This window comes from Drosophila pseudoobscura, chromosome X (genome assembly GCF_009870125.1).
Source record: "Drosophila pseudoobscura strain MV-25-SWS-2005 chromosome X, UCI_Dpse_MV25, whole genome shotgun sequence".
In the NCBI taxonomy this organism is placed as follows: domain Eukaryota; kingdom Metazoa; phylum Arthropoda; class Insecta; order Diptera; family Drosophilidae; genus Drosophila; species Drosophila pseudoobscura.
Genome location: NC_046683.1, coordinates 38,485,009 through 38,510,196, shown reverse-complemented (window position 1 = coordinate 38,510,196; position 25,188 = coordinate 38,485,009). Strand labels below are relative to the sequence as shown.

The 25,188-nt window shown below is 38.7% G+C and overlaps 1 protein-coding gene across 3 annotated transcripts; it reads left to right on the top strand.

The window, feature by feature from the left end:
* Window positions 1–1,149: 1,149 nt before the first annotated feature.
* Window positions 1,150–25,188, top strand: fne (found in neurons). 3 transcript variants are annotated; one of them, XM_033382170.1, is made up of 6 exons: window positions 1,150–1,518; window positions 20,517–21,706; window positions 22,122–22,166; window positions 22,250–22,507; window positions 22,570–22,813; window positions 24,254–25,188. In XM_033382170.1, the coding sequence occupies exons 2-6, from the start codon at window positions 21,508–21,510 to the stop codon at window positions 24,576–24,578; spliced, it is 1,071 nt and encodes a 356-aa protein (XP_033238061.1). In that variant the 5' UTR covers window positions 1,150–1,518; window positions 20,517–21,507; the 3' UTR covers window positions 24,579–25,188. The 3 variants fall into 3 exon arrangements, with proteins under 3 accessions (XP_033238061.1, XP_015042289.1, XP_002134579.1); XM_015186803.2 differs by lacking the exon at window positions 1,150–1,518 and adding an exon at window positions 17,066–17,600; XM_002134543.3 differs by lacking the exon at window positions 1,150–1,518 and adding an exon at window positions 17,067–17,600 and having other exon boundaries at window positions 20,517–21,697.

Sequence of the window (25,188 nt, the reverse complement as noted above, 5' to 3'; positions counted from 1 at the left end):
TTTCCGTAGTACACAGGCAACTATAACTACTAATTGAACAGCCAATCGAATCGAATCGGCTAGCCATTCCACAGAAATTGCAAAGGAAAGGCAGCAACATCCACAGCCACAACCACTAAGGAATCGAGTCCTGCAGAGATTTAACGCGGACCGGTCAACAGAGGCCGTTGTTCTACCTGCTGTTCGCTGTCAGTCAGTACGTCCTACCGATTGCGGAGCTATGTAGTTCCAGCTCCCCGCGGCTTTGTGGAGCTCTATGTTTCGACCAATAGAATTTTTTTTCCAAATTTTTGTACACGTGTTCGAGTGAGTGAGAGAGCGATCTTCGGGGGTATAGAGAGATATACCCAAATACTTATGTACTTATGAATGGGCGTGGCCCATCGACCTAATTACAAGTAACCCCACCTTTAGACACTTCCCTTTATTTTCTGTGGGATGGTTCTTCCACTGTGTTTTACGATCTGATCAGAAATATCTTATGCACTTTCCCCCATTTCTATTTTAGCTCGTTCCAGCCGGTTCGGAACGCGTGTCTTAACACAAAAGTCTGCTGATAGCAATCGACTTTAAGCTACAAATAATTGAAAAGTTTGCAAAGAAAATGAAATTAAAATAATTAACAATACAAATTAAATACGATCTTCATCAGACTTTTTCACTGTTCCATATGTTTTTGTTATTGACTGCGAAAAAGATAACATTCCGCTAAAGAAAAGCAATTCAACTACAAAAATTCAAAAATAAAATATATATAATAATAGTAAATAAAAACTAAATGAAAAGTTCGAAATAGATAAATTTGTCATACATATTTCTTTGCGTAAAAGTGCGTCTAGCTAGAAATATAGTTAATTTTCATCATTAGTGAGTGTCTAGCCAATCAATCCACATATAGCAAATAGGAACCACAAGGTTTTATACCGAATTTAAAGGATTTTGCGAAAGGGCGCAGTGCGCATCTAATGCTCCCAAAATCACAAACAAAATTAAAAAAAAACGAAAATAAATCAACCACAACAATAATAAAAAAATGTATATGTAGTATAAATAACAAAAGCAAATTTTTTTAAATATTAAAAATTATACGTATTTACAAAAAAGAGAAGGAAGAAAGAAAAAACCAATAAAAAAGACTTGAATTTCTTAAAGAAATAAATATGTATACAAGAAAAAGCGTATAACAACCACAACAACAACAAGAAAAACGGACTTCCAACGATCTCGAATAACGACGAAACGAAATATATTTTAGAGCAGAGGCTCCCCTCGAAATTAAACTATGATAAAGAGCACGAAATTCGGTTAACAAAATATTTGCCAATTTAATGAATAAAAAAAGCTCGACGTTGGGCTACAAGAATTTATACTGAAACAGAAACCATTTTCAAAGCCAGTCCGAGAAAGCGTGAAAGAGTAAGAGCAGTCAGTAAAGGAGAAGGATAGAGCGAGAGATCCGCTGTAAAGTGATATTTTATAAAACCTACGAAATATCAGTTAAGGACAACGACTTATAAGGTAAGTGCTTATGGTAGAATATATATGAAAAGGTACTATTTCAACCAAACAAAATTTTAAAGAAATTTGTTTTTTGTGTGTGTTATAATGGGCCATTTAAAAATCAGAATTTCTCTTTCCAATTAAAACACTCAATAAACGACCATTTCAAAAAAATTAATTAATGTATATAATGAAAATATCAGGAGTTTTCAATTAAAATTTTCAACTGTTTATTGTTTGTCTTTCTGTCTGCTATCCGCTTCCCCGTTCCGGATTGTTCCAATCGAACGCTTCGACTGGCAATTTGTGCATTAATTGTGTTCGTTGATTGCATTGTTGTGGCCCCAGCACAGACCCACACACAGTCATAGAGCAACACCCACAAGCAATCTACTCTCCCTATAACTCCTACCATTCAGATTCGCTTCCCATTGCATTGTCTGCTGCATGATGGCGGCAGTGCCAACCTGCGCACTCCCACTCATCCAAAATCAAATGCAAATTGGACTCTTGCACTCCTCCTACGCTCTCCTGTGCAACGATTTCACAACAATTTCATCGATTTTTAAATTGGCACAAATTAATCGAGAATATCCATTGTGAGAACGACCAAATATGAATCCCTCGCAAATTGTCTAGGAATGATATAATCGAATCAAAAAAAATCTAATCCCAGGCTGTTACAAATTAGAATTGCTCATTTAATGGCGCCATATTGCCTGGAAATTGATAGTAAAGCCATGTCAAATTTCTAGCTGTTATACAAACAGTCGCTGCGAATAATTTAACGAAAACAGTGGATTCTTTGCGTGTATTAGTGTCTATACAAGCTTATGAAAACATGATTTCCATTCTTACACACAAATAAACGATGATAGTCTTGAGAAATTAAAAAGATTTAGCTTATCAAGTAATCAATACATCCAAAAACTGTGAACGTAGTGATTGAATATTAACAGCTTATACAGTATTCTGGGGTTGTTTGATATGATTTCAATAGGAAGGTCAATAGGTTTTGATCTATACAATTTATTTTACAACACATTTATTCTAAAACGAGGGGGCAGTATGGCTCTCCTCCGGCAGACGGCGCACAGTGGCGACTCAGACGAAAAGAGGTGGCAAAAGTCGAAGATTTACGCATCTAATAGAACATTTTCCAGAGCTCTTAAAAATCAAATTTTCAAAATAAGGTAAAAGCTCTTTCTGCGCTTCGGAGCCGTTTAGCTTCTATACCGATTTACCTGCCACAAAAACGGCTATCACAGTTCTTAAATCCCATATGAAATAATATATGGTTGTACCGTTACCTTTCTTTTTGACCAGGTTTTGCATGCAAGAATTAGATTTATGGAGTTCATTTTAAAATTTGCATGTACCAATCCGCGAGAGGGAGAATCTTTTGACAACAGCAACAATTTTAGTTGAAAATAAAATACAAAATAATAATTTATCGACCTAAAAAAATAACAATTGAGCATTTTACATAAGAAAACATGCACCGGCAACAACGTTATTGTGATGCTTTTGGACATTGTAGCATAACGATTTTTCATTCAAATGCAGTTTGTTTCATGAAGATATCTTTCACAATTCAAGATTCGTTCAGAAGGTTTTAATTTAGCAAGCTGAAACGGTCGAATGTCCCACTGTGCGGCGCTAACATTGAACGATAAACAGGGAGTGCAAGAGAGACAGAAAATCAGTCAGAACCTGTCGTCGGGCACTGCGTAGTCACTGTAAATTGATTTGCTACTTTTGGTTAAAATAGTGATCCGATTTAATCTAGATTCGGCAATCTGGTAAATTCGGTCATTCTCTATGATTGTGCACCTAATTTTCTGGTATCTTCAAAATTGTAGATGCCACAGATTTTCGTCCTTTGTGGGGGTGGGCTAAAATTTTGTAATACACTTGTAATAGTGAAATCTAACAGGTGTGTGGAAACCAAATTTGGTTGCTTTAGCTCTTATAGTCTTTGAGATCCATGCGCACATTTTTAGCGATATCGGGTAGAAAAAGGAAACTTCTGATTCAAAAGATCATTCCTCGGCTCTATATAAGTAAATATATCTCTCACAAAATGGGGGAGCTTCAGCGGTCATGAATTCAGTGTTACATCTATGTATATACATTTTCGTATTTAATATGATTTTAGTATGGCTGTCCTCTGGGTTTCAGTTGTACTTTATTGATAAGTTGGAGTGCTTCACAGATCATATAGCCATTATTATTGTTATTTCGCTTATGGAAATTTCCAATACCATATATCCTAACAAGACAAATGATCATTCAAACTGTAATTGTAATTGTATAATTCAATAATTTAATCTGTATATGAAACACGGTATGGTAAGCCCTACCACCCTGCACGTCCACAAATACATATGTATATCGATTACAGCCCTAAAGCAGGCAACGGAGGTGGGGGAGAGACAGTGAGAGGGTGAGGAGGAGATGTTAAGTGAAATGCAATTTATACTCATTTCAGTTGTACATATATATACTATATATCAAAATAAACGTTCTAGCGGAGCGTATTACCGCCAATGTTAGCCAGCCGAATACAGAAAATCAATTATTTAAATGTAACATTTGCAAAACATGTTCAAAACTCGATGCCAACTACACTTACAAACCAGTAAAAGAGACAAACGTACAGCCAGCGAAAGAGACAGGCAGAAAAACAAACAGACAGACATGATAAAATTATAGAGAGAGAGAGAGATTTTTGAACAGAAAGGTAGGGTGGGGGACAGAGCCAGAGCCAGATTATTATGCAATCACCAGCAGCAAGTACGACAAGTACTCGTACATGCATGCATGCAATGTCTATATGCTATACATTATCTATATACTCGTATAATTGAAAATGCAGCCTTACTCTCCCTCTTGTCTCAGCTTTCTGCTGTCTCTTTCTGTATCTGTCTCTTGCACAATCTATATATCTCTCTCTCTCTCTCTACCTCTTCTTCTGAGTAGCACTTTCAATCAGAACTTTCGGCACAATGCTTCGTTTTCTCCTTGAAAAGACCTGACTGCCCATCAGCTGCCACCACTCACCAGTCCAGGACACCCAGTCCAGAGGCATCACCAGCACGTTTCATCGGCTGACGCAGACAGTACACCTGGGCCATGACATCATATGCGACTCGATCTCTACTGTTCTGTAAACTGTAAATTGTTCAGTATACAGTTTGAATTTTAAAGAATCTTATCTATGTACCACTTATATCTAATTATTTAAGCCATTTAACATGATGGGATTTTATAAATTCGTTAAAGGATTTTATTATCAATAGTTGTTCCAATAGCTTGAGCTTGGTAGGCTCCTGAGGATCCGGTGAGAGTCTTTGGTACACCTGGGCTGGACCTCGATGTCCGGCAGAGATCAGTTAAAAGAAATAGATTATTTCTTCGCATTCTGTAATATTTTTGCTTGCATCTCCCTTATATCGATTGGAAGATCAGACTCCTCCACGGAATCGTATAATACTAAATATTTTTATTTCATAAGGCATAGATTTAAGATCTTAGCCATTCATTCAAGATTTAAATGAAACGTGTCTAAGAATTTATAGCCTGATGAGACGTCTTCATATAATTCTTATCTGAGAAGCGAGCTGCTTGCTTTCTGAACTTGCTTGCTTTTAAAGCATCCTTTGGATATAGAGCAGCTGCATAGCAACAGATACACAGATACAAGTTACAAGTGGGAACTGATGTTCAGCCATCTCTCTATCTGATGGAAAATCCCACACAATGTCTCAGATACCCATGGGATTTCCATTCAGCGCTCGTTTTCATACTTGGCCGCTGAAGGGAGCCGGGAAATCTTGAGTCGAGTTTTTCCTTTCAGCTTCCATCTTTTGCTTTCCGTGCTGTTTGCTTTTGTGGATTCTGCAAATTAAAACGCGTTTCCAGGGCCACGCCCAGTCCCCACTCGGGGGCGCGCTTCGCTTTTCTATGGCTGAAAAGTGGAATTCTATTAGTAAGTTTTTGCTTCGAAACTCATTTCATGAAGAGAGGCAGCTGAGGGCGGATGCGAGCAAATAAAATTAAAGCTTTCAGCACGAATTTAATTTTACAAAGAGTTATTCTCCGGCTTTTTCACTTTGACGATGGATTTATTCCTTCCTTAGCCATCCCTTGCTCTCACTCTGTGCTTTTTCCTCCGTTTCTGGCCCTTACCGTCTGAAGTTTTCCATCCATTCTGACGATTCGATTTCCTGAGCTCCTGCTCAAGGGCTTACTTCTCGTCAAGTGGTTTCCCTCAACCCGATTTGAATACATATTCCTAGCCAAATAAAATTGCAACTTGCATAGAATGAAATAGAATGGGATCGAATGGGATCCTGGCTTATAGACTAAGCAGGCGCTCTAAAAGCTTTTGTTTCCTGTTGAATGGAAAATATTTAGCTGAATTATTGTCTAATTCTCAATGCCATTTGAATGGGGATTGATGCAAACAAACACATACCCTTGTTCGGTAATTAAGTTGTGTGTTTGGGTATATGTCTTCGTTTGGGCTTTGGGTTGGTCGTTGGGTCTGGCTTCTAGGTTCTGGGGGTGTAATTTGATTTGCTGTTGTTCCACGAACCGTTTCGGCCATATCCTTCGCACTGACCACATTTAATTTCATAGGCGATTTGGCCCAGTAAAAAGTTAAAGGAAATTACAACAAAATATCCTGTCCACACAGAGGCACACACGAGAGAGAGCGAGAGAGAGGGGGCGACACACTCAGGCAGAGTGAGCGAATGGGTGAGAGACATAGTGGGTGGGAAGCGGGGGGCCGGTGGGGAGAAAGTTAGCTCGGTTATTGCATTTTTGCAAATTGGAGGCTTCCCTTTGAAGTTTTGAGCCGGATGCGGCAATCGGCATCGGTAAAATCAATATGACGCATGCGCTGCTTTTTCATCGTTCGGGCTCCCAATCCCTCACCCAACTTTCCCACACAAAAAGTATTGAAATTGGCTGGAAAATTCTGGGAAAAGAGTAGTGCATTCTCAGTAAATGACACAGCTTAAATATGTACAAAGTATACGTATGTAATACACCAGGAGGTGTTATATCCTCTCGAGGAAAACCGAGAGAATGATTATCTCTAAAGCCTTTTTTTTTATCCACATGATTATTACAGTGCCAGGATAATTGCAAAAAAAGTATGGTACAGATGAATGGAAATATATATGGACAGCATTGATTGTTCCGAAAAAGAAGAATGGAAGGAATTCTACTTGTAGAAATCAAATAAGAGTTACAGTATTGGAGTTCGACAATTCTAAGGTGGAGCTCACAGCTTCCTCAAATCAGTGTAGTGTAATAAGGTTGGAGTGCAGGAAATAAGAAAGGAAATCTGTACGACTGTATATCAGGAAAAAGTAGCGTATGTTTATCCAAAATCATTAATTTTAAAAGATATTTTTTTTGAATTAAAAAGGCAAATTATCTCTGAAGTTCAGTGTTATGTAACTTGTTAGATGTTTAAGCTAAAGAGAAAAATAAATGCCCGAAAACGGTTGTCCAACACGCAAAGAATATACATACGATATATGTGTATACATGTACATCATAAATATCCCCGACCCCAAGAAGTATGCAAAGGGATAAAGTTTATTTGCCAGACGTTTTTGCTTTTCTTTAATTAATGCAATTGAAGTGCACTTTGGCCCGCTCTCTCAGCTCGCGCCATCCGAATGCAGAGTTTCCACCACCGAAAGAGCACCACCATCCCCATATACACCACCACCACCACCGCTGACCAGCGACGGCCTCGCGGCTAGCTAAAGTGCAGCGGCAGCATCATCAGAGTACGTCCAACAACCACCAGACCACCAAAAAAAACTGTAAAAAAACCGCTCCACAGCGACCACATGGAAATCCATAAACAAATATTTCAAATCCACCAAAGCTTCGGCCAGTAAGGCTTCCACCAATGCGCTACTGATACTGTGAATAGACAAATGACCACACACTCGTAGCACTGTTTGAACACTTCTTTCGCAGGCAGTATAAGAGCTAGAGGTGTCAGTGGTGCCCATGGAAAAAATGTTTTCGAGCGTCATTTACTCGTACTGCTTACTTAAAAATTAAATACATCTGAAATCTGGAAAAATAGCTCAGCCAATATTCAAAATGAGTAGGGGATTTGTGGGGAAAAGTATAAAGTATATATGTATATATTCTGTCCGTCTTGTTTGACACCTAGCTTTCAGAGACTATAAGAGCTAGAGCAAAGAAGTTTTGTATCCAGACTCTTGTGGTATCACACTGAATAAAGTTTCTTTCAAAATTTTGCCACGCCCCTTTCCGCCCTCACAAAGAACGATAAACTGTGGAATCCGCAAATTTGAAGATACGCGAAGAGCAGACCAGTGAATCTGGATCAGATCAAATTATTATTATAGCCAGAAGGAACAAATCCATTTCCAGTGGCTACGAAAGGCCCATGGCCGATATTCTGGCTTATTTCCTGTCATTCTCACACACTGAAAATTGATTTGTATATATACATTGTATGTATCTTATAAGGACCTTAATAGGCTTGGTAGAGAAAGGTGGTCGAAATACATTAGCGAGGGGTTATTCCTTGCCTTTTTTTGGGAAGAGCATCAATTAGAGGGAAAAACCCAGGTCTGATGCTAATGCTGATGTTGATGCTTCGCGGAACATCAAAAATATACACACTGACAACAGCAACGGCCATAGCGACAAAAGAGTTTTTTCAATGGATGTAAAAATTCAAAATTCAAGCACCACTTCAGAGGGTCCGCCGTACGATTATTGAAATGGACAGCATTCGGCTGCAACAACGGGGTAGGATTACATAGCGGCGGTACGAGTCGATGGAAGGGCGTATGCCATGGAACTGAACATCAGACGCTTTGTACACTGTCGGGACCCGTTCTTCCGCTGCCTTTGTGGTGTTTCATGAAAAACAGCGAAATGGTAAAAAAAATACAAAAAGTTAACTGCATTGCTCGGGATAAAATTCCATTTCGAGCAAATCCTCTGCCATTTATTCATCTATCCATCACTGCTTTCATCTGAGTTTTCATCACAGTCGACTCACCAACCCATAGACTCGGTAAGAACCTTAACAAAAAGAGCTTTGCGCTGATGCTTGCACCACGATCCGTAGGAACCATAGTGAAATGAGTTTCCCAAACAGATGAAGTGCTAAACAATTAATTAGAAAAGTTTGTTTCTTTCGTTCTGTCCGGCTTCGAGTTGAAAACCAATTTTAAAGTTGCCAAGCATCATTCATCCCATATAAAAACTTGCTTGGGTTTGAGAGGGTGCTGGAGGAAAGTGTATCGTATTCTTTTTGAAACAGTGGTACGATTAAATTCAAATTGTAGGTCCTAGTCAAAGTACTTGATAATCAGTTGAAAATCTTTGGCCGAAGTACTCTGGTTTAACACGCCCCCTCTACAGAATTTGATTACAATTGGCTTAGAGATCAATTTACGTGCTGTAACACCAGGGATGCAACTTATCATGATCGCTGGCGGAAACTTTAGCCATGTTATAATGTTCAGAGATTATTTATAGCCTCAGAAAACTTGTTTATACTCATGAGTATACCAGGTACTTATATGTAAGCTTATATTCTATACCAGAATATCTGAACTGGAAAAAATGTACTTAAAAATGTAGCTCAAAGACAGAAAAGGCATAGGGAAACATTCTGATGTGCACATGCATACGTATGTACGGGTATGTACTTGCAAAGGGTATATTCTGTGTCGATTCTGTATATATATTATATTCTGTACCCACTCACCTATGGGTGCAAAGCAGGGTGACTCATTATCAGTCTCAATTATGTAAATTAAGCTTTAATTTCGCTTGCTTTTTTACATAGATGCCAGGTCATTTGGCATCCTCTAAATCCTTCTATCTATATATCGTGTCTTTCTCTCATTTCCCCCTCTACTCATTTTACGGTTTATGTCTACGTGGACAATTAAATAATTTTTTTCGCCTACTTTCTGCTGATTTTATTTTTCTGGTTTCTGTTATTGCCTGTTCCCTGTGTTATCCTCCCATGATGTCAGGTATTGTACATGGAAACATACTCACTAATGCCATTTGTTATGGTATGTGGACACACACAATCCCCGACACAGATACTCACACGCACGCACACATACTTATCTGTTGCAATTTATGAGAAAATATGAGAAAAAACATAAAAAAAGAAAAGTAAGCAGAAAGAAGAAAAAACGAGGGGGAACATTGTGAGTTGCTGCGGACACCGCAACTCTGTAGTTATACCCGATACTTAGTCAGTATGGCTCTCTTCCGGCAGACGCCGCGAATATTAAACGGCACGACAAAGAGTGCGTGCGAGAGAGACAGAAAATCAGTCTGAGCGTGACGTCGGGCGCTGCGTAATGATTTGTTCCTTTTGGCTATAAAAATTATCTGATCTGATCCAGATTCAGCAATCTGATAGATATGGTCGTTATCTATGATTCTGCGGATATTGTGGATGCACAGATTTTCGTCCTTTGTGTAGGCGGAAGGGGGTGGGGCGAAATTTTGAGATATACGTTTTATAGTGAGATTTAACAGGAGTGCGGATACTAAATTTGGTTACTCTAGCGTTAATAGTCTCTGAGATTTGTGGATGCCCCAGATTTTCGTCCTTTGCGGGGGCGGAAGGGGGTGTGGTGAAATTTTGACAGAAAATGGTCAAGGTCCGATATCACAGGAGTGTGGATACCAAATTTGGTTGCTATAGCTCTTATGGGTTCTGAGATCCTTGAACTCATATTTTGCAATTGGCAAAACCGACCATGAAACCTGTGTGTTAGAGAGAGACAGAGCGAAAAAGAATGAAATTGTTTTCTTGATTCTGGCTATAATAATTATACGATCTTGTTCAGATTTTGCACTCTAAAAGATATAGTCATCTTCTAAGATTCTGCGTTTGTTTTATCGTATCGTCTAAATTTTGGATGGCACAGATTTTCGCCCTTTGTGGAGCGGAAGTGGGCGGGGCAAAGTTCTGAAATATTCTTGTAACAGTGACATATCATAGAAGTCTGGATATAAAACATCGTTGCTCTAGCTCTTATAGTCTTTGAGCACTAGGCGCTGATAGGGACGGACAGACGGACAGACAGACGGACGGACAGACAGACAGGGCTCAATCGACTCGGCTATTGATGCTGATCAAGAATATATATACTTTATTGGGTCGGAAACGATTCCTTCTGTACGTTACACACATCCACTTTTACCACAAATCTAATATACCCCAATACTCATTTTGAGTATCGGGTATAAATAGCAAACGTCGCACAGTGGGACATACGGCAATTTCAGCTTGCTAAATTAATAACTTCTGCACAAAATCAGATCTCCACGAAAAAACCTTCATTTGAAAAATTAATGTCACAATAAGCTGTCAAGATTTAACTTTGTTCCGGTGCATGTGTGCCTATAACAATTTTGTTTGGATCAATAAAGAATGCCATGCAAAATAATTTTATATTTAATCGATATATATATATATCTGTACATACATATACATACATATATATAGCTGAATTTCCATACAGCCAATCATAAGAAAAACTCGTTTTACGGATAATTTTTTAATATGGAATTCTTTTTTTGCAGAATATCGAATTGCAGTGTTTTGGAAATATATTCGTTTTATAGAACATTTTTTTGTATGGAAGTTCGTAATAGAATCCACATTGGAAGTAAAACATAAAATAAAAAATGCATTTTTCTAGAAAATAATAATTATTTTTCGATTTATTTTGATATCTCACTCGTCTAATACATGAAAAATATGGATGTATTAATACATGGACACAATTTTTTAGTTAATTGTCAAGTTTGACTCAAACACAAATATCTAGCTTAAATTTTCCGAGATTTTTTATACCCGATAATCAAAACGAGTATAAAGGTATATTTCATTTTTGTATATTTTCATTTAACCGAGTCGATTGAGTCATGTCTGTCTGTGCGTCCCTATGAGCGCCTAGTGCTCAGTGACTATAGGGCTAGAGCAAGGAAATTTTGTATCCAGACTTCTGTAATATGTCACTGTTACAAGTGTATTTCGGCCTTTTCGGCCCCACAAAGGACAAAAAACTCTGGCATTCATAATTTTAAAGATACGAGAAAACAAAAAACTCCTCACTCCCTTCCGGCGCCACATAGAACGAAAATCTGCGGCATCCACAATTTTAAAGATCCACAACCTCGCACGAAAAATTATCAAAATATGATTTTATACGGAGTTTATACTTGCGACAGCCCTTTTAGACAGTTTTGTATTACTAGATATTTTTGTATTCTTTGACTTTTGCCACCCTTTTTCGGATGATGTCCCACTGTGTGACGGTCGTTATGTTTTCGACCCGCACACACACACAAACACATACACATTAGAGAGGTCACACAAGCACTCGCACACGTTTACACCACCCGGCAACATATCAAAGGACATAAAGAAATTTTTTGTACTCTGCAGAGACTGGGTGTTGTGATTTTGATTAGACAGCCCGGTTTTCACTTTCACAACAATTTTTCGATTTACATTTGAAATCACATAAATTGGTTTTCCCATTCCGCAAGATTTCTTCGTGTGCAATACGAAAACATTTTCCTCGACGATATGAAAGTAAATGAATTTTTATACAACAAAACGAACCTTAATTGCTAAAGGAGCAAAATAGACGACTTAACATACTTATTGATGCATAAACATAAATTTGACACCATTAAAATAGCAATTTAGCTTGTTCCTTCTTCAAAAATAATGAAGAATCGTTTGAAAAGTTACATATCTCTGATTTTTGACTATACCAGTTTAAGATATTTAGTCTTAGGGCTAGGGTATCACCTCTTTCGATCATCGAGATAGTTCTTCTTTCGTCCTTATTTTTTTTTCTTTTAGAGTTTTGCCGCAAAATCAATTTCCGCTCACAATTTCCATTGTGCGCAGGACACAGCTCTCCACCAGCCACCACCTCCTAACCGCCCTCTCCCCCCACCACATACATACACATACACAGCTAGATATGCATGCGCAGTAGAGAGTACTGGCTCTCTTACGATTTGCATTTCCTTCCTGGTGTTGGTTTTTGGGCGAAAATTGCGCAATCTATGAAAATCAAAACAACGCCCCACAAATACAGACACAAGAAAACAGAGAAACAGAGAGAAAACGAGAGCAAGGAAAGGGAGAGAGTTTGGAGTTTTGGGAGAATATGGAGCTGAGTAGTGGGGTACTAGGAAGAGGATACTACGAGGTGTGAGACCCTTGTATACAACTTGGCCACCGGCCGGCAGCTATGGCAGCGCTCTCCCTAGTGTATATGAATCGTGCGTGTATATAGCATTGTGTCAGAGTTCAACATCCTACACAGACGTACCCACACTTACAGTGAGTGAGTGAAAAAGAGAGAGCTGCATTTGGCATTAGAGATGGTGGGTGGCGGTGGTGCTGGTGGTGGTGGTGGTTGGTGGTCCTGCTGCGCTTTTCCTTTATAATTTTTTGGTCAGGTGACACCACCGGTCCACCGACAGAGTCTCTATGTACAGCACACATATTTAGACCTGTCTTCGAGTATATACAAGTTCGTATTCGTACATACATATGTACATATATGCACGAGTATACATAACAGATCGGGTTACGAATGAAAGTTCATTTTATGAAATACTAGACTTAATATAAAGAACAAGCTCAACGAAGGGAAGAGAATCAGTTGCTACATCAGTTACATCAGCTTTAAATCAATCTATTGAAATAAAATGAAATATATATAAATTTAATTTTGTGTCTTATATATATTTTATCTATCATACCGTAGAATGCAATTGGGTCTTATTCATTTATCGCCCATTTGCATGTGTAGATTTCTTTACATTAACATTAGAATTGCCTATTTAGAATTTGACTATCATCAAATGATCTTTAAGACAGAACATACATATTTTTGTACAAAATTCCACGCCCAATAGATTCTTTAACATATAATGTAATTGTAATTCCTACGTATATACATATGTATGTACATCAATGTGAACTCTTGTTCAATAAGAAAAAACTTGATCATGGGCTTAGGTGAATGTGTACGGATCGACAACATTTGGGTTGGGGACAACCCATTTATTTCAGTTCGTTAGATGCATTAATTAACCAGAGGCAGGACATTTTCCCAATTATGAGCAGGCCAGAGCAGAGTTTGGTCGCTCGGTCAGGCCAACGCCAAAACTGGTGTGTTTGTTGTCGGTAACGTCTCATTTACCGGCAACTCTTAGGGACACCGTATACCTGGCACAAGCACCGGCACATGTGGCACGCTAATGACGCAGGCGAGGTTGTCAAGGGTTTTCGATGGTTGGAGTTGGAGTCTAAAGCGACGAAACCCAAGACAACAGCCAGCGCCAGAGCCGGGAATCTTATCAAACTCTACCTCTATCTGAGGGAGATGCAATCTGAATCTGAATTCGAATCTGAATCGACGTACGAGCAGGGTGCATTGAACCCAGGGGCAACTAACGAGGAGGCATGCAACACAATGCTGATCATTTGTAGCGAATTCGCTTAACGAACACAATCGGGGTGCAAATTAATCGTCTGGCTATCGAACCTCAGAACGGCGCGTTACCCAGGGGCGGCCCATCCCCTTTATTTGCAGCAGCATAGTTAAATACATTAAGACAACATCTGCAGAGGTTAATGTAAGGATTGATGGTATAGTCTCATATGCTCGAAGGTTTTGCCTTTTCTAAATGCAATATATAATTCCGAAATGCCAAGACAAAATAACTACATATATTGTCGAAATTGGTGGGAAAAATATCTGTTTCTGAAGTTATTCGAAGCCAATCTAAAGAATCTGAAGTTTCTTCATAGCTGAACCAATATGAATGATTTATCTTTAAGGGGAGTTTAATCATTTTTGCCCTGGAAGACAGCCCTTCTTGCGTATTTAACAAAAGGATGGCTGTTATCCCAATGCAGGCATTATTTTAAGGAAAATTCTCAGTTTAACAGTTTAACAGACACCCATCGCGCTGAAAATCGTTTTATTGGCTTATTGGCATTCTGGGACTAACAACCCCCCTCGAGCTACACCACTGTACCTCATTTTGTGTGCGAAAAAAAAAAACGGACAAAATCATTGCATGATGACCGAAATTCTAGATGATTCTACGTGCTGCAAAAATGTAACTAAGTCGCAAGTTACATAAATCGAACCGAACTGAAGCTTAAGATTCCCCATCCTCAGGCGGCAACGACAGCTGCATCTCCTGGGTCCGATCCTCCAGCAGACATGATGGTGGTGGAAAGCTGGTATGGTGGTTAGATCTCCCTCCGCGCTCTTTCCACGGGGGAAAGTGTTACATAACTTGATGCCCAACAAAAAAAGAGAAATGCAAATCGATTGGTTCTGGTTTTGCTTCTGTTTGTGTTTGTGTTTCTGTTTTTGCACAGAGAAAGGGTTAGCTTTCTCTTTTGGAAAACGGGTTCGTCAGTCTGGGTTGTGCTTCGGGGCCTGTCGCAAAGTTTTCAAACATTTTGACACATGTCCGTCCGAAGACGGGGGACTCGTATTTGAAAATAAGAAATGTTTCCCGAAAATTAAGACATATGGCTAAATTTTGTACAACAAAGAATACAAAGGGTTTCGATCGGTAAGGGTTCGTTTCGTTTGATCGCTGGGAACGTTTGCTCTGGAAATCCAAGAGGGATAAGCCACAGCCACGCCCTAACTTCCCCACTCAAGCGCTTTCCCCGTTCGTTTTCCACTCACACTACTCAGAAAGCGTTTAGCTCTCTCTTTAGCACGGAAAGAAGGGCAGCGCTCAATGTAAAAGCAGCATAAATAAACAACAGAAACACAAAATTAAACGAATTGGGTCAAAGGATAAACGGAATTATCTTAAAGAGCCTATGGTAAAAAACGAGTAGGAAAGGAGGAAAACATGAGCGAAAAGAAATCGAGAGAAACCGAGTCACAAGAAGCAGAGTGGCAACAAAAAAAAAAAAAACAAGAAACGGAGAGTTCTTAAAAAAGGAATGAAGCAAACGGTTGCCACTCGAGGGATATGCACATGACGCTTATCCATCCCCCAGCATGCCAAACACCCAAGCATCCACCACCACCAGCATTTTCCGGCGCCTCAGGGCCTTGCCAGAACCCGTCCTCCTCAATCCCATGGTGTTGTCAAGCGAAGCGTAGAACTTTCATCATTTATAACACGGAAGCTGTGGGTGTCTGAGAGATAGAAAGAGAATGCTTATAAGTGTGTATGTGTTTGAGAGAGAACTTAATAGTATGTGTGTGGGGGAGATTCAGTATTTGTGTGAGGGGCAAGTTTATGATTGTGTGCATGCTCGATTATTACTCCTTGCCAGCAAGGTGCTCTCGCTCTCGCTGAGAGCTTTCCTGCTGATGCGCTCTCTCTCTCTCTCTCTCTCAACCCCAACCCGAGCAAATTGAGAGACAGCCGGTGTCCGGCATATCCCCTTTTCTGGCAATGCATATCTCAAATATCTCTCGGTCTCTTTATTAGATTTAAGCATATTTTGGCAGAAATTGAAATATTTGATTTTTGATGTAAATCTATATACATATAAATATATATGTAATAGCCTAAATAGCCAAAATAATTTCGAAAACTTAAGAACTAATAACATTTGTTCTTTGAATCCTATTCAATAGGATTGGTTTCTACAAGCTATGAATTATTTCCTTCTGAGTGAAATTTTGATGCTAACATACATTCAACTTACGGTTTCCAGGATCCTCCTTTGTGTTCAATGAATATATCTAAACTACGCTGACTCTGCGCTCCCATAAGTGTAGCAAAATAAAGTGAATCTGCATCATTTTCAAAGAGTCAAGTTCTCGTAGACCTCCTTCCAAATCTCATCTTCCTAAACCTCATACTTATTTTCCTCTTTTTCTAGCCACCTATCTTTCTCTAACTTTTTCTCTGTGCTTTGGTCGCTCAGGCGCTCTCTTGCTCGCTCCATTGCCCAAAAAGGGTGTGTACTGCCGGCCGGGTCGTTCAGAGAGCGAAAAAGAGGTCCTGCAGTATAGCAGGGCGCAGTGCAGTGCTGGTGGTGGCTGCTTTTTCTCTCTCTCTCTCTCTCTCTCTGTCGTCCTGTCTCTGTTGCGCCACTGCCCTGTGTGGGGCGCTACGTAAAGGATGAACGAGAAGGCGCCAGCCCTCTGTCGTTTAACGTTTGGTTCTGCTCCTGATGGCTGTGCTTGCTGGCCGGCCGTCCTTCGAGTCCTGGCTGTGTGTCTGCCTTTGAGTCGGTTCAGTCGTACGTGCTCGTTCGTTGCTTTCGTTCGGTTTTGATTCCATTCGGTTGTGTTTCTCGTTCGAGAACATTCATTTATAATTTTTTGACTCCTCTGCACCGGTTTTTGTGTTGTATATATATATACTTCTATATACTTATGTATATTCAGTTACGAATTAGTTGTGTTCTCGGTTTTTATCCAACTAAACTACAACTACAAAAAACTGTCACAGCAAAAACTAGGAACTAGGAACTAGAAAGAACCAAACAGCAATATCTGTGCAATGCCCACTCAAAACTCTAGGTTTTTTTAACAATCGTCGTGCAATATTAGGACCAAAGATACTTTAATCCACTAGAAAATCTATTAGTTTTCTTCCCTTGAAGGATACTTATTTAAGAAACGGATATCCAAACATTTTTTCATATTTTTTGGAGTGTGTGATTTAAAAGTGCGGTCTCGTCTGACTCTAAACTACTACGCGGAAAATAGTAAGAAAAATAACACCATCTTTCGAACGTTGGACAAAGGAGCATATAAGGGAGACAGAAATCGCGGTTACATAGACAGAGAGAGAGAGAGAGATATAGAGTGAGAGAGAGTGCTAGACTTGGGAAGGAGCGAGAGCCAACGAGTCGACGCGAGACTTCGAGAAAGTTTTTTGTGTGCAATCAATATATATTATAGTCAATCCTCCTCCGCCCCAAAAACTATCATCAACTTTCAAGCAGCTGTATGACAGTATTTCTTCCCAGCCGGCACCTCGCTCTCACGATTTCCGTCTCGGCCCGAAGGCACGTAAGTACGAGTAATAGCCGAATGATCTAATCAACATCCTCCACCTCCAAAGCCATCCAATTTTCTATATACATACATATATGTAAATATATCCCCATGGTTATAGCTATAGTTATGCTCGTAGTTTATTAGTAGTTGTAACTGTGGTTGAGCAATGGAAATCGATAGCGGCCGAAATTGAAAATTTCCATTACATTTACATTACATTTTGTTTTCTATTAATCGGACAATTTATCGCCTTAGAGTTTCACCAAGTTAATGATTGGTAAAAGGAAAGTCTAAGGTTAAATAATATACATCAATGTAATGATTATTGCTTAAATGATAAGAGAAGCGTATTTGAAGCATTATAAATTATAGTTAGATTTATCGAAAAAGACAACTTGATTTATGAAAATACATGGGTATAAATCGAATCCTAAAAAGGTTTCGTTTTAAAGATTTTAATTTTCATTTTCTATAGAACATCGGATTGATCACAGAGGAGTGATGGGCATAGAGTTTTATGGACCAAAACAAGTTATTCAGATTTTCAAATGCTTCAGTATCTGAATTCTTGATAAGTATTGAAAAATACAAAAATAATATATCGTGAAAATAAATCATATAACTTATAATGCTATTACCTATCATCATCGACATTTATTTCACTGCATTTACATATACTATATGTTACTCTATACTTTATGGTATATATTTGGTGGATCGAGCGATCTGTCAAACGAAATCTGCTCCATAAATGATGCATTCTATCCGAAAATATTCGATTCCAGGTGAAGCCCTGGCCGGGATGTTCCTGTCTCTGATGCAACCCCCCTGGTGACCCTCAGGACATGCCCTGACCCACCTCAAGGCCCTCTTTTAAGGCTCTCTAGCACTTCCGACACACATTCCCGAATGAGGTCACAGATATCGGCACAAAAGTGTCAATTACACATTTTTGCTCTGGGTTCTTTCTTTCAGTCACACACTCACACAAGGGGGTCCTGGAGAGAATGGTGTCTATATTATGCTGTATCACGCCATGCTGTGCAATTAAACCATATCCCCCTCCCTCTTATTCTTTGTCGGCCTCTCTCTCTCTCTCTCTCTTTTCCTATGGGTTTGTCTTTTTCTTGCTCCGGTTGTGGGTGCAATTCCCCTTTATGCAGTTTTTTTCGCTGCATTTCCCTTTGTTTAAGGCGCCTTTTGATGCAAATATTTATTTGTTCATCCTTCCTTTTACCCGTTTTTCCACAGGTTGCATCTTCACCATTAGCATGCTGCCTTTTGAGGTTTGTTTTTCATATCCCATGTAGCATTCAAAACCCCTTGCAGCCTTGCCCCTTTTTGCAGGGGTTCAATGAACGCGGAACCTGGCTTTTAAACAGCTGCTGGTAGCAGTTTTGTAACCGCAGCAATGCCTCTGGTGATCCAAAAAAGGGCAAACACTGAAGAGTGGGAAAGTGGGAAACACAGACAAATAAATGGAAAACTAGTGAACCCAAAGCCACAGGCACAGATGCAGTCAGGGTTCAATGACCTCAACGACTGGGCAGGACATGGCCGTGGACTGCGACTGGGATTGGCACTGAAACCGGGACCGGGACACAACTTGCCTGCTCGTTTGTTTGTTTTTCACGTCAGGTTTTTACCCTATTTTCAGTGCAGACAAAGTGCCACACACAAACACGCGCGCAGGCAGACATCCAGGATCTAGCAGGAACTAGGAAGCCCGTCCTCTTCGGTCTCTCTCTCTATTTTTCAACCCCGAAAAACCATTCCAGTTGGAAAGAGTAGGAGGTAAACTAGTCCTAGACGACTATGACAACACACTCGATGCATGAGTGGGAAATACATTCATACATACATACATACATATGTATGTACATACATGCATATAGGTTTCGTTGAACAAAAAGATATGCAATATTAAACGAGCATGACTTACCTATAAAATTTTAGCTAAAATTTAGTTCAAATAATATTTGAAGACACAGTTTCTATTTCTTCTTAAATCACCTGAAACTACCAATGACAATTTCCCATCTCCTACCATAAATTCAATATCTTCAAGCTGTATCACATTAATTCTTGCCATTTACTTCTCCGAATTTCTCACAGAGCGGGCATACAATTTTTTGCATACGGACTTGACATTTTTAGATATCATATCATTGGCGCTTTATCTCTAAGTGTCTACCTATATGGGAATATACACACATACTTCCTACATGTCGAAAAGCCATTTAATTAAATTCCGAACCATTAGGCGGGCATTTTGTGCTGCCAAAAAAAAGCGATACAAACCAACTCCCAAACTTCCGATCGCCTATCCCATTTTTGTTTGATAAACAGACTTTAGCTTTGTTTTACCCTTGTCGTCCATTACGCAAGAAGAGGGTGGGTGGGGGACTCTGATACTCTACTCGTAGGTAATGCTGCTCATGGTGGTAGTGGTGGTGGTGGTGACAGCAGCCACAGTCACTGCCAGTTTCAATGAGTGTCATTTACAAAGGCACTCTCCGTGTTAGAAGAGGGGAGGCGAATTAATGTGTGAAATGCTCTTATCAGGCAGTTTTTTGCTCCGATCATCGGATCTTCTTTTTCTCCTATGCCACTGATTTGATATATATGTACATATATAGCCTTTGTCCTAAAGCCATTATTTCGTACTATTGATTCCCTAGTACAATCATGGATTTACTTTTCTTTCTGTTCCCGCAATAGATTCAATGCTTTGAAAGGCATACAAAAATATATTTAACTCCTAATCCTCGTAATAGTGCTCTATACATTTCTCCGCTGAAGATGGAGGAAATATAAGATGGAAATCATAGACTAAATATATGTATATTGTGGTATCATAAAATATTATTATTAATACTATTCTATAGCCTACCTAACTACACAAATACCTCGCATTTTCCATTGCAGATTGAGTAAAAGCAAGAGAATAATCGAACAGCCATAATTTATGGATATGATGCATTTTTAGACTGCAGAAAGCAAAAAATGTCAAGAAAAGAAAATAACAGAACCGAAAAGAATACAACAGAACAGAACAGATCCGAATAGAACAGATTGAACCGGAAAGAAAGGAAAGCAAAAACCAAACACCACCAAATAAAACCAACTACTATTAATTTAATAAAGCATAAACGAATAATCATATTCAATCTGTACGACTACTCGTATATATATATATATATTATACAAGAGGATAACAGATAATACAACTATTTATATACTATATATGATATATGTATGTATATTTGAAAACAAAGCTAAGTTCCAAAAAAAAACTAACCAGCGCAAATTTATTAAAAGTATTATAGTAAAAAAACAACAACAATAATTGCTATCTTTTTGCATTTTTGCAATTTTATAAAAAAAAATTTCCGAAACTGAAAAGAACAAAAAAAAAAATAAGAACAAATTCTCAAAACACTACAACACTCGGCGAAAACAAAAAATTTAGTAAAATTTACTCTTTTATCTTAAAAAAAGAAAAATCAAAAAATATTCGAGCGATTATTTAATTCGAGACATAAATTCAATTTAAAACGTTTTAGACAGAGAACGCTTTAGAACATAACTAAGTAAAAGAAAATACGTTTTTTTCGCGATCGTAGTTGATCTAAAAACCCCACACAACCGAACTAAAAACCACAGCAACAACCACTTCTGCAGCTAAACAACTTCACGGGACTTGTGCAAAGCGCAGTCGACATTAAAATTAAATACAAATAAAAATAAACATAAACCATAATTAAAAGAAGAAAACCTAATTCGTAAGCGTTAACAACCCAAGCAGTGAGATTAATTACTAAGCGAACGACAACAACCATCTAACAAGCAAAATCAACCAACCAACCAAGACGAAAATCGCGTAGTACCGAAACCGGAACCAAAAACAGAAAGCAAAATGACCAACGCCATGGATATCGTGAAGAACGGCAGCGCTAACGGCTCCGTGGACGGCAGCAATGATGAGTCGCGCACCAATTTGATTGTCAACTATCTGCCACAGACCATGACCCAAGAGGAGATGCGATCGCTCTTCTCGAGTATCGGTGAGCTCGAGAGTTGCAAACTGGTGCGTGATAAAGTCTCAGGTAATTTGGGTAAATATTAACCAATGATTCTTCAATTAAATTCTAAGCTTTTTCTATGTTTCTGTGTATATGAATGTTGTGAAATTAGGCTGTATCTATTCTTTCATACAATCCTTTGTTTATTTGGCTTTTGATTTTTTCCAATTCTTTCCTGCCTATACTGTATATATGTATCCCTATATCATATCAGTTTAGGTAGACGTTGCTGTCCGTCATTGGAACAAAGTGCCTTATAGTGCCATTCGACAGTATTCCTATAATTTATATTCAATATATTCAATAAACTACTAGAGGCTTTCCAAGCATGTTATTTATATATATCATATCCGTTTAACATTGTCTAAAAAATATAGATTTTATAAGTAGATACATAAATATTTAGCATCCTTATATCTAATTTTATTCTCTCCTTTCCCTTTTTAAGTCTTGCCAGCATCGTTGACCGCCCTCAATCCGGCACTCCAGCAAGGTAAGTGTCCCAAAATAACAATGATATCCCATATAAACGTAAATAAATGGAAAATTAACCTAATGATTTTTTGAATCTTTTAGGCCAAAGCCTGGGCTACGGCTTTGTTAACTATGTGCGTGCCGAGGATGCTGAGAAGGCTGTGAACACCCTGAACGGCTTGCGTTTGCAGAATAAGGTTATTAAAGTATCATACGCCCGTCCAAGTTCAGAATCTATAAAGGGTGCTAATTTATATGTATCGGGTCTTCCGAAGAATCTATCACAACCAGACTTGGAGGGGATGTTCGCATCGTTCGGCAAGATAATTACATCTCGTATACTCTGTGATAATATTTCCGGTACGTCATCTACTCGTATGTTCTGAAATTATTAACAAATTTATGGGCTTACTATAAATTAGGTCTATCGAAGGGCGTCGGTTTTATACGCTTCGATCAACGCAACGAAGCCGAGCGGGCCATACAAGAGCTGAATGGCAAGACCCCCAAGGGCTATGCCGAGCCGATTACCGTGAAGTTTGCCAACAATCCGAGCAACAGCGCTAAGGCCCAGATTGCTCCGCCCCTAACCGCCTACTTGACGCCTCAAGCGGCAGCGGCCACCCGACGTCTGGCCGGCGCCCTACCAAACGCTGGACGCATCAGGTGTGTACTACTTCCCACATACATCCCAAACTCAGTCGCAGGCACAATCCCAATCCCAATATACATAAATCTGAGCCCGACTTAGGAATAGGAATAGAGAATAAAAGGACGTCTGATTGTATGTCTTCCTATGGAGGTGGGTAGGAAAAAATTACTTATATGAGTTTAAATAACATTCTGTTCAACCACAAAACAAAACAAACAAAATTACCGAAATGAATTTTTTGTTTTTATGTGTACGAGTATGCGTATATTATTGAGTTCTGTTAAAAAAGCTTGGTTATATATTATATTCAATTCGAATGAGTAAAGGGTTCTATTAGATTTTTGGTATTTGTGTGTGTAACACCCAGAAGGAAGCGTTTCCGACATCATAAAGTATATATATTCTTAAACAGCATTAAGAGCCTAGTCGATATAGCCATGTACATATGTCTGTCCGTCTTTGCGTTCGTATTTCGAAATTCCGCATAAAAAAAGACGAAAATCTGTAGCTTCCACAATTTTGAAGATACAAGAAAATTAAAAGCGCGGAATCATAGAGAACCGTATCTAACTGATTTCCTATTAGATTAGATCTGCATTAGATTGGATCCTTATAAAAGCCAGAAGGAACAAATGAAATTGCAGTGGCTACGCAATTTCTTACACGTGCTTTTGTTAGCGTGTCCCATGTTAGGTGAATTTTTTGATCTTGTCCATTTCATACTCTCTTACGTTTTTCCATATAAATACGAGTACCTCTGCATTCTTGTTTGATTTTTTTTACCATATTACTATATTCGTGTAAACAGTAACCGAAGAAGATAGTTTTGTGTTTATAAGTGTTTTTGCACTTATGTTCGTTTTATAAATACTTTTTGAATGTACATTATACCTACAATTAAAGCCTTTTTATGGTTTATCTATGTTTAGCTTTGTGTTTTCATGTATATTTTCTTTGGTTGCTGATTCGCTTTGCTTTTATTTGCATGTAAAAGTATTCTTTCTTTTTTTTTGTTATCCTTTTTTCAACACTAATCATCGACTGCAGTGTGTCCGCTCACTTAATTTCTATTAATTTGAAACGCAGTGTTTCACATGGTCCAACACAAATAACTATATCCGCTTCCGCTTCCGTTTCCGCTCGTGATTTGGTTCTTGGTGCACCGCGAGAAGCAACGATTACATGAAAGTGCTCAATCGGGGAAATTTCAGACAACATAAAAATTATGTGTACCTTGAAGCACAGTTTAATGCTGGAATTTTGCTCTTGAACAATGGAATTCTCAAAACTTTAACTAAAACTTGTAGTTTTATTCGTGGAGGGTTCCCGACTTAGAAACTAAGCAAACAAATCTTTAGTTTTTATTAAAATCGATACTATCGATGACAATAGTTACAAAAAGATTATTAATCGAACTTTTATTTATTGTTTCCCATCATCGAATCCCCCTTTAGATACTCGCCATTGGCCGGTGATCTATTGGCCAACTCGATATTGCCCGGCAACGCAATGACCGGATCTGGGTGGTGCATATTCGTCTACAACCTGGCCCCAGAGACCGAGGAGAACGTGCTGTGGCAGCTGTTTGGGCCATTCGGGGCCGTTCAGTCGGTGAAGGTGATCCGGGACCTGCAGACCAGTAAGTGCAAGGGATTTGGCTTCGTCACAATGACCAACTACGACGAGGCTGTGGTGGCCATCCAGTCACTTAATGGCTACACCCTGGGCAACCGTGTGCTCCAGGTCAGCTTTAAGACTAACAAAACTAAAACTACTTAAGCGAAACTGAACTAGTGTCTAGTCCTAAGCGTAGTCCTCTCTCTCTATCAATCCTCTATGATTTGACAGTACTTTGACAGGACTTTCCGAACGATTAAAAGTTTGATTTGCCAACGGCGCGACGCGTCGACGAGTTGTAGTCAAAATTACACATTTACTTATACAGAGATAAAAATAAACATTAATCAAAATCATGATCATGATTGATGGGACATGTGAGAAAGAGGAGGATTCTCTATGATTTGATTTGTATGCTAACGAAATTATTATGATTGTAATTCTAATGAAATCTTAGTGAAAATTGATTTGATTCTGTGTATGTGGCGAGTACCGATTAAACGTCGATATGGATGCACGAATACTCCAAACTAATTTAATTCGATTAACCAAAGCCCAAAACCTAACAAAAACAAAGCTTGAATGAGGCAATGAGAAACACAACAGCAACTAAGGAGTAAAATGAAGCAGAACCGTTAGGAAAAACAAGACAAATGTCTATAAATTGACAAAATGAATATGGGAGGCAATGAAGATTGACAACATTGCATTGACACAAAGCAAAACAAAAAAAAAAACAAAAAAAAAACAAAAAAAAAGAAAAATATTTGAA

Bases quoted from the DNA above. Each gene is read 5' to 3' on its own strand.
- fne (XM_033382170.1), top strand. From the start codon at position 21,508: ATGACCAACGCCATGGATATCGTGAAGAACGGCAGCGCTAACGGCTCC. The intron at 22,167-22,249 runs GTAAGTGTCCCA...TGAATCTTTTAG, and splicing joins CAATCCGGCACTCCAGCAAG to GCCAAAGCCTGGGCTACGGC. The intron at 22,814-24,253 runs GTGTGTACTACT...ATCCCCCTTTAG, and splicing joins CCAAACGCTGGACGCATCAG to ATACTCGCCATTGGCCGGTG.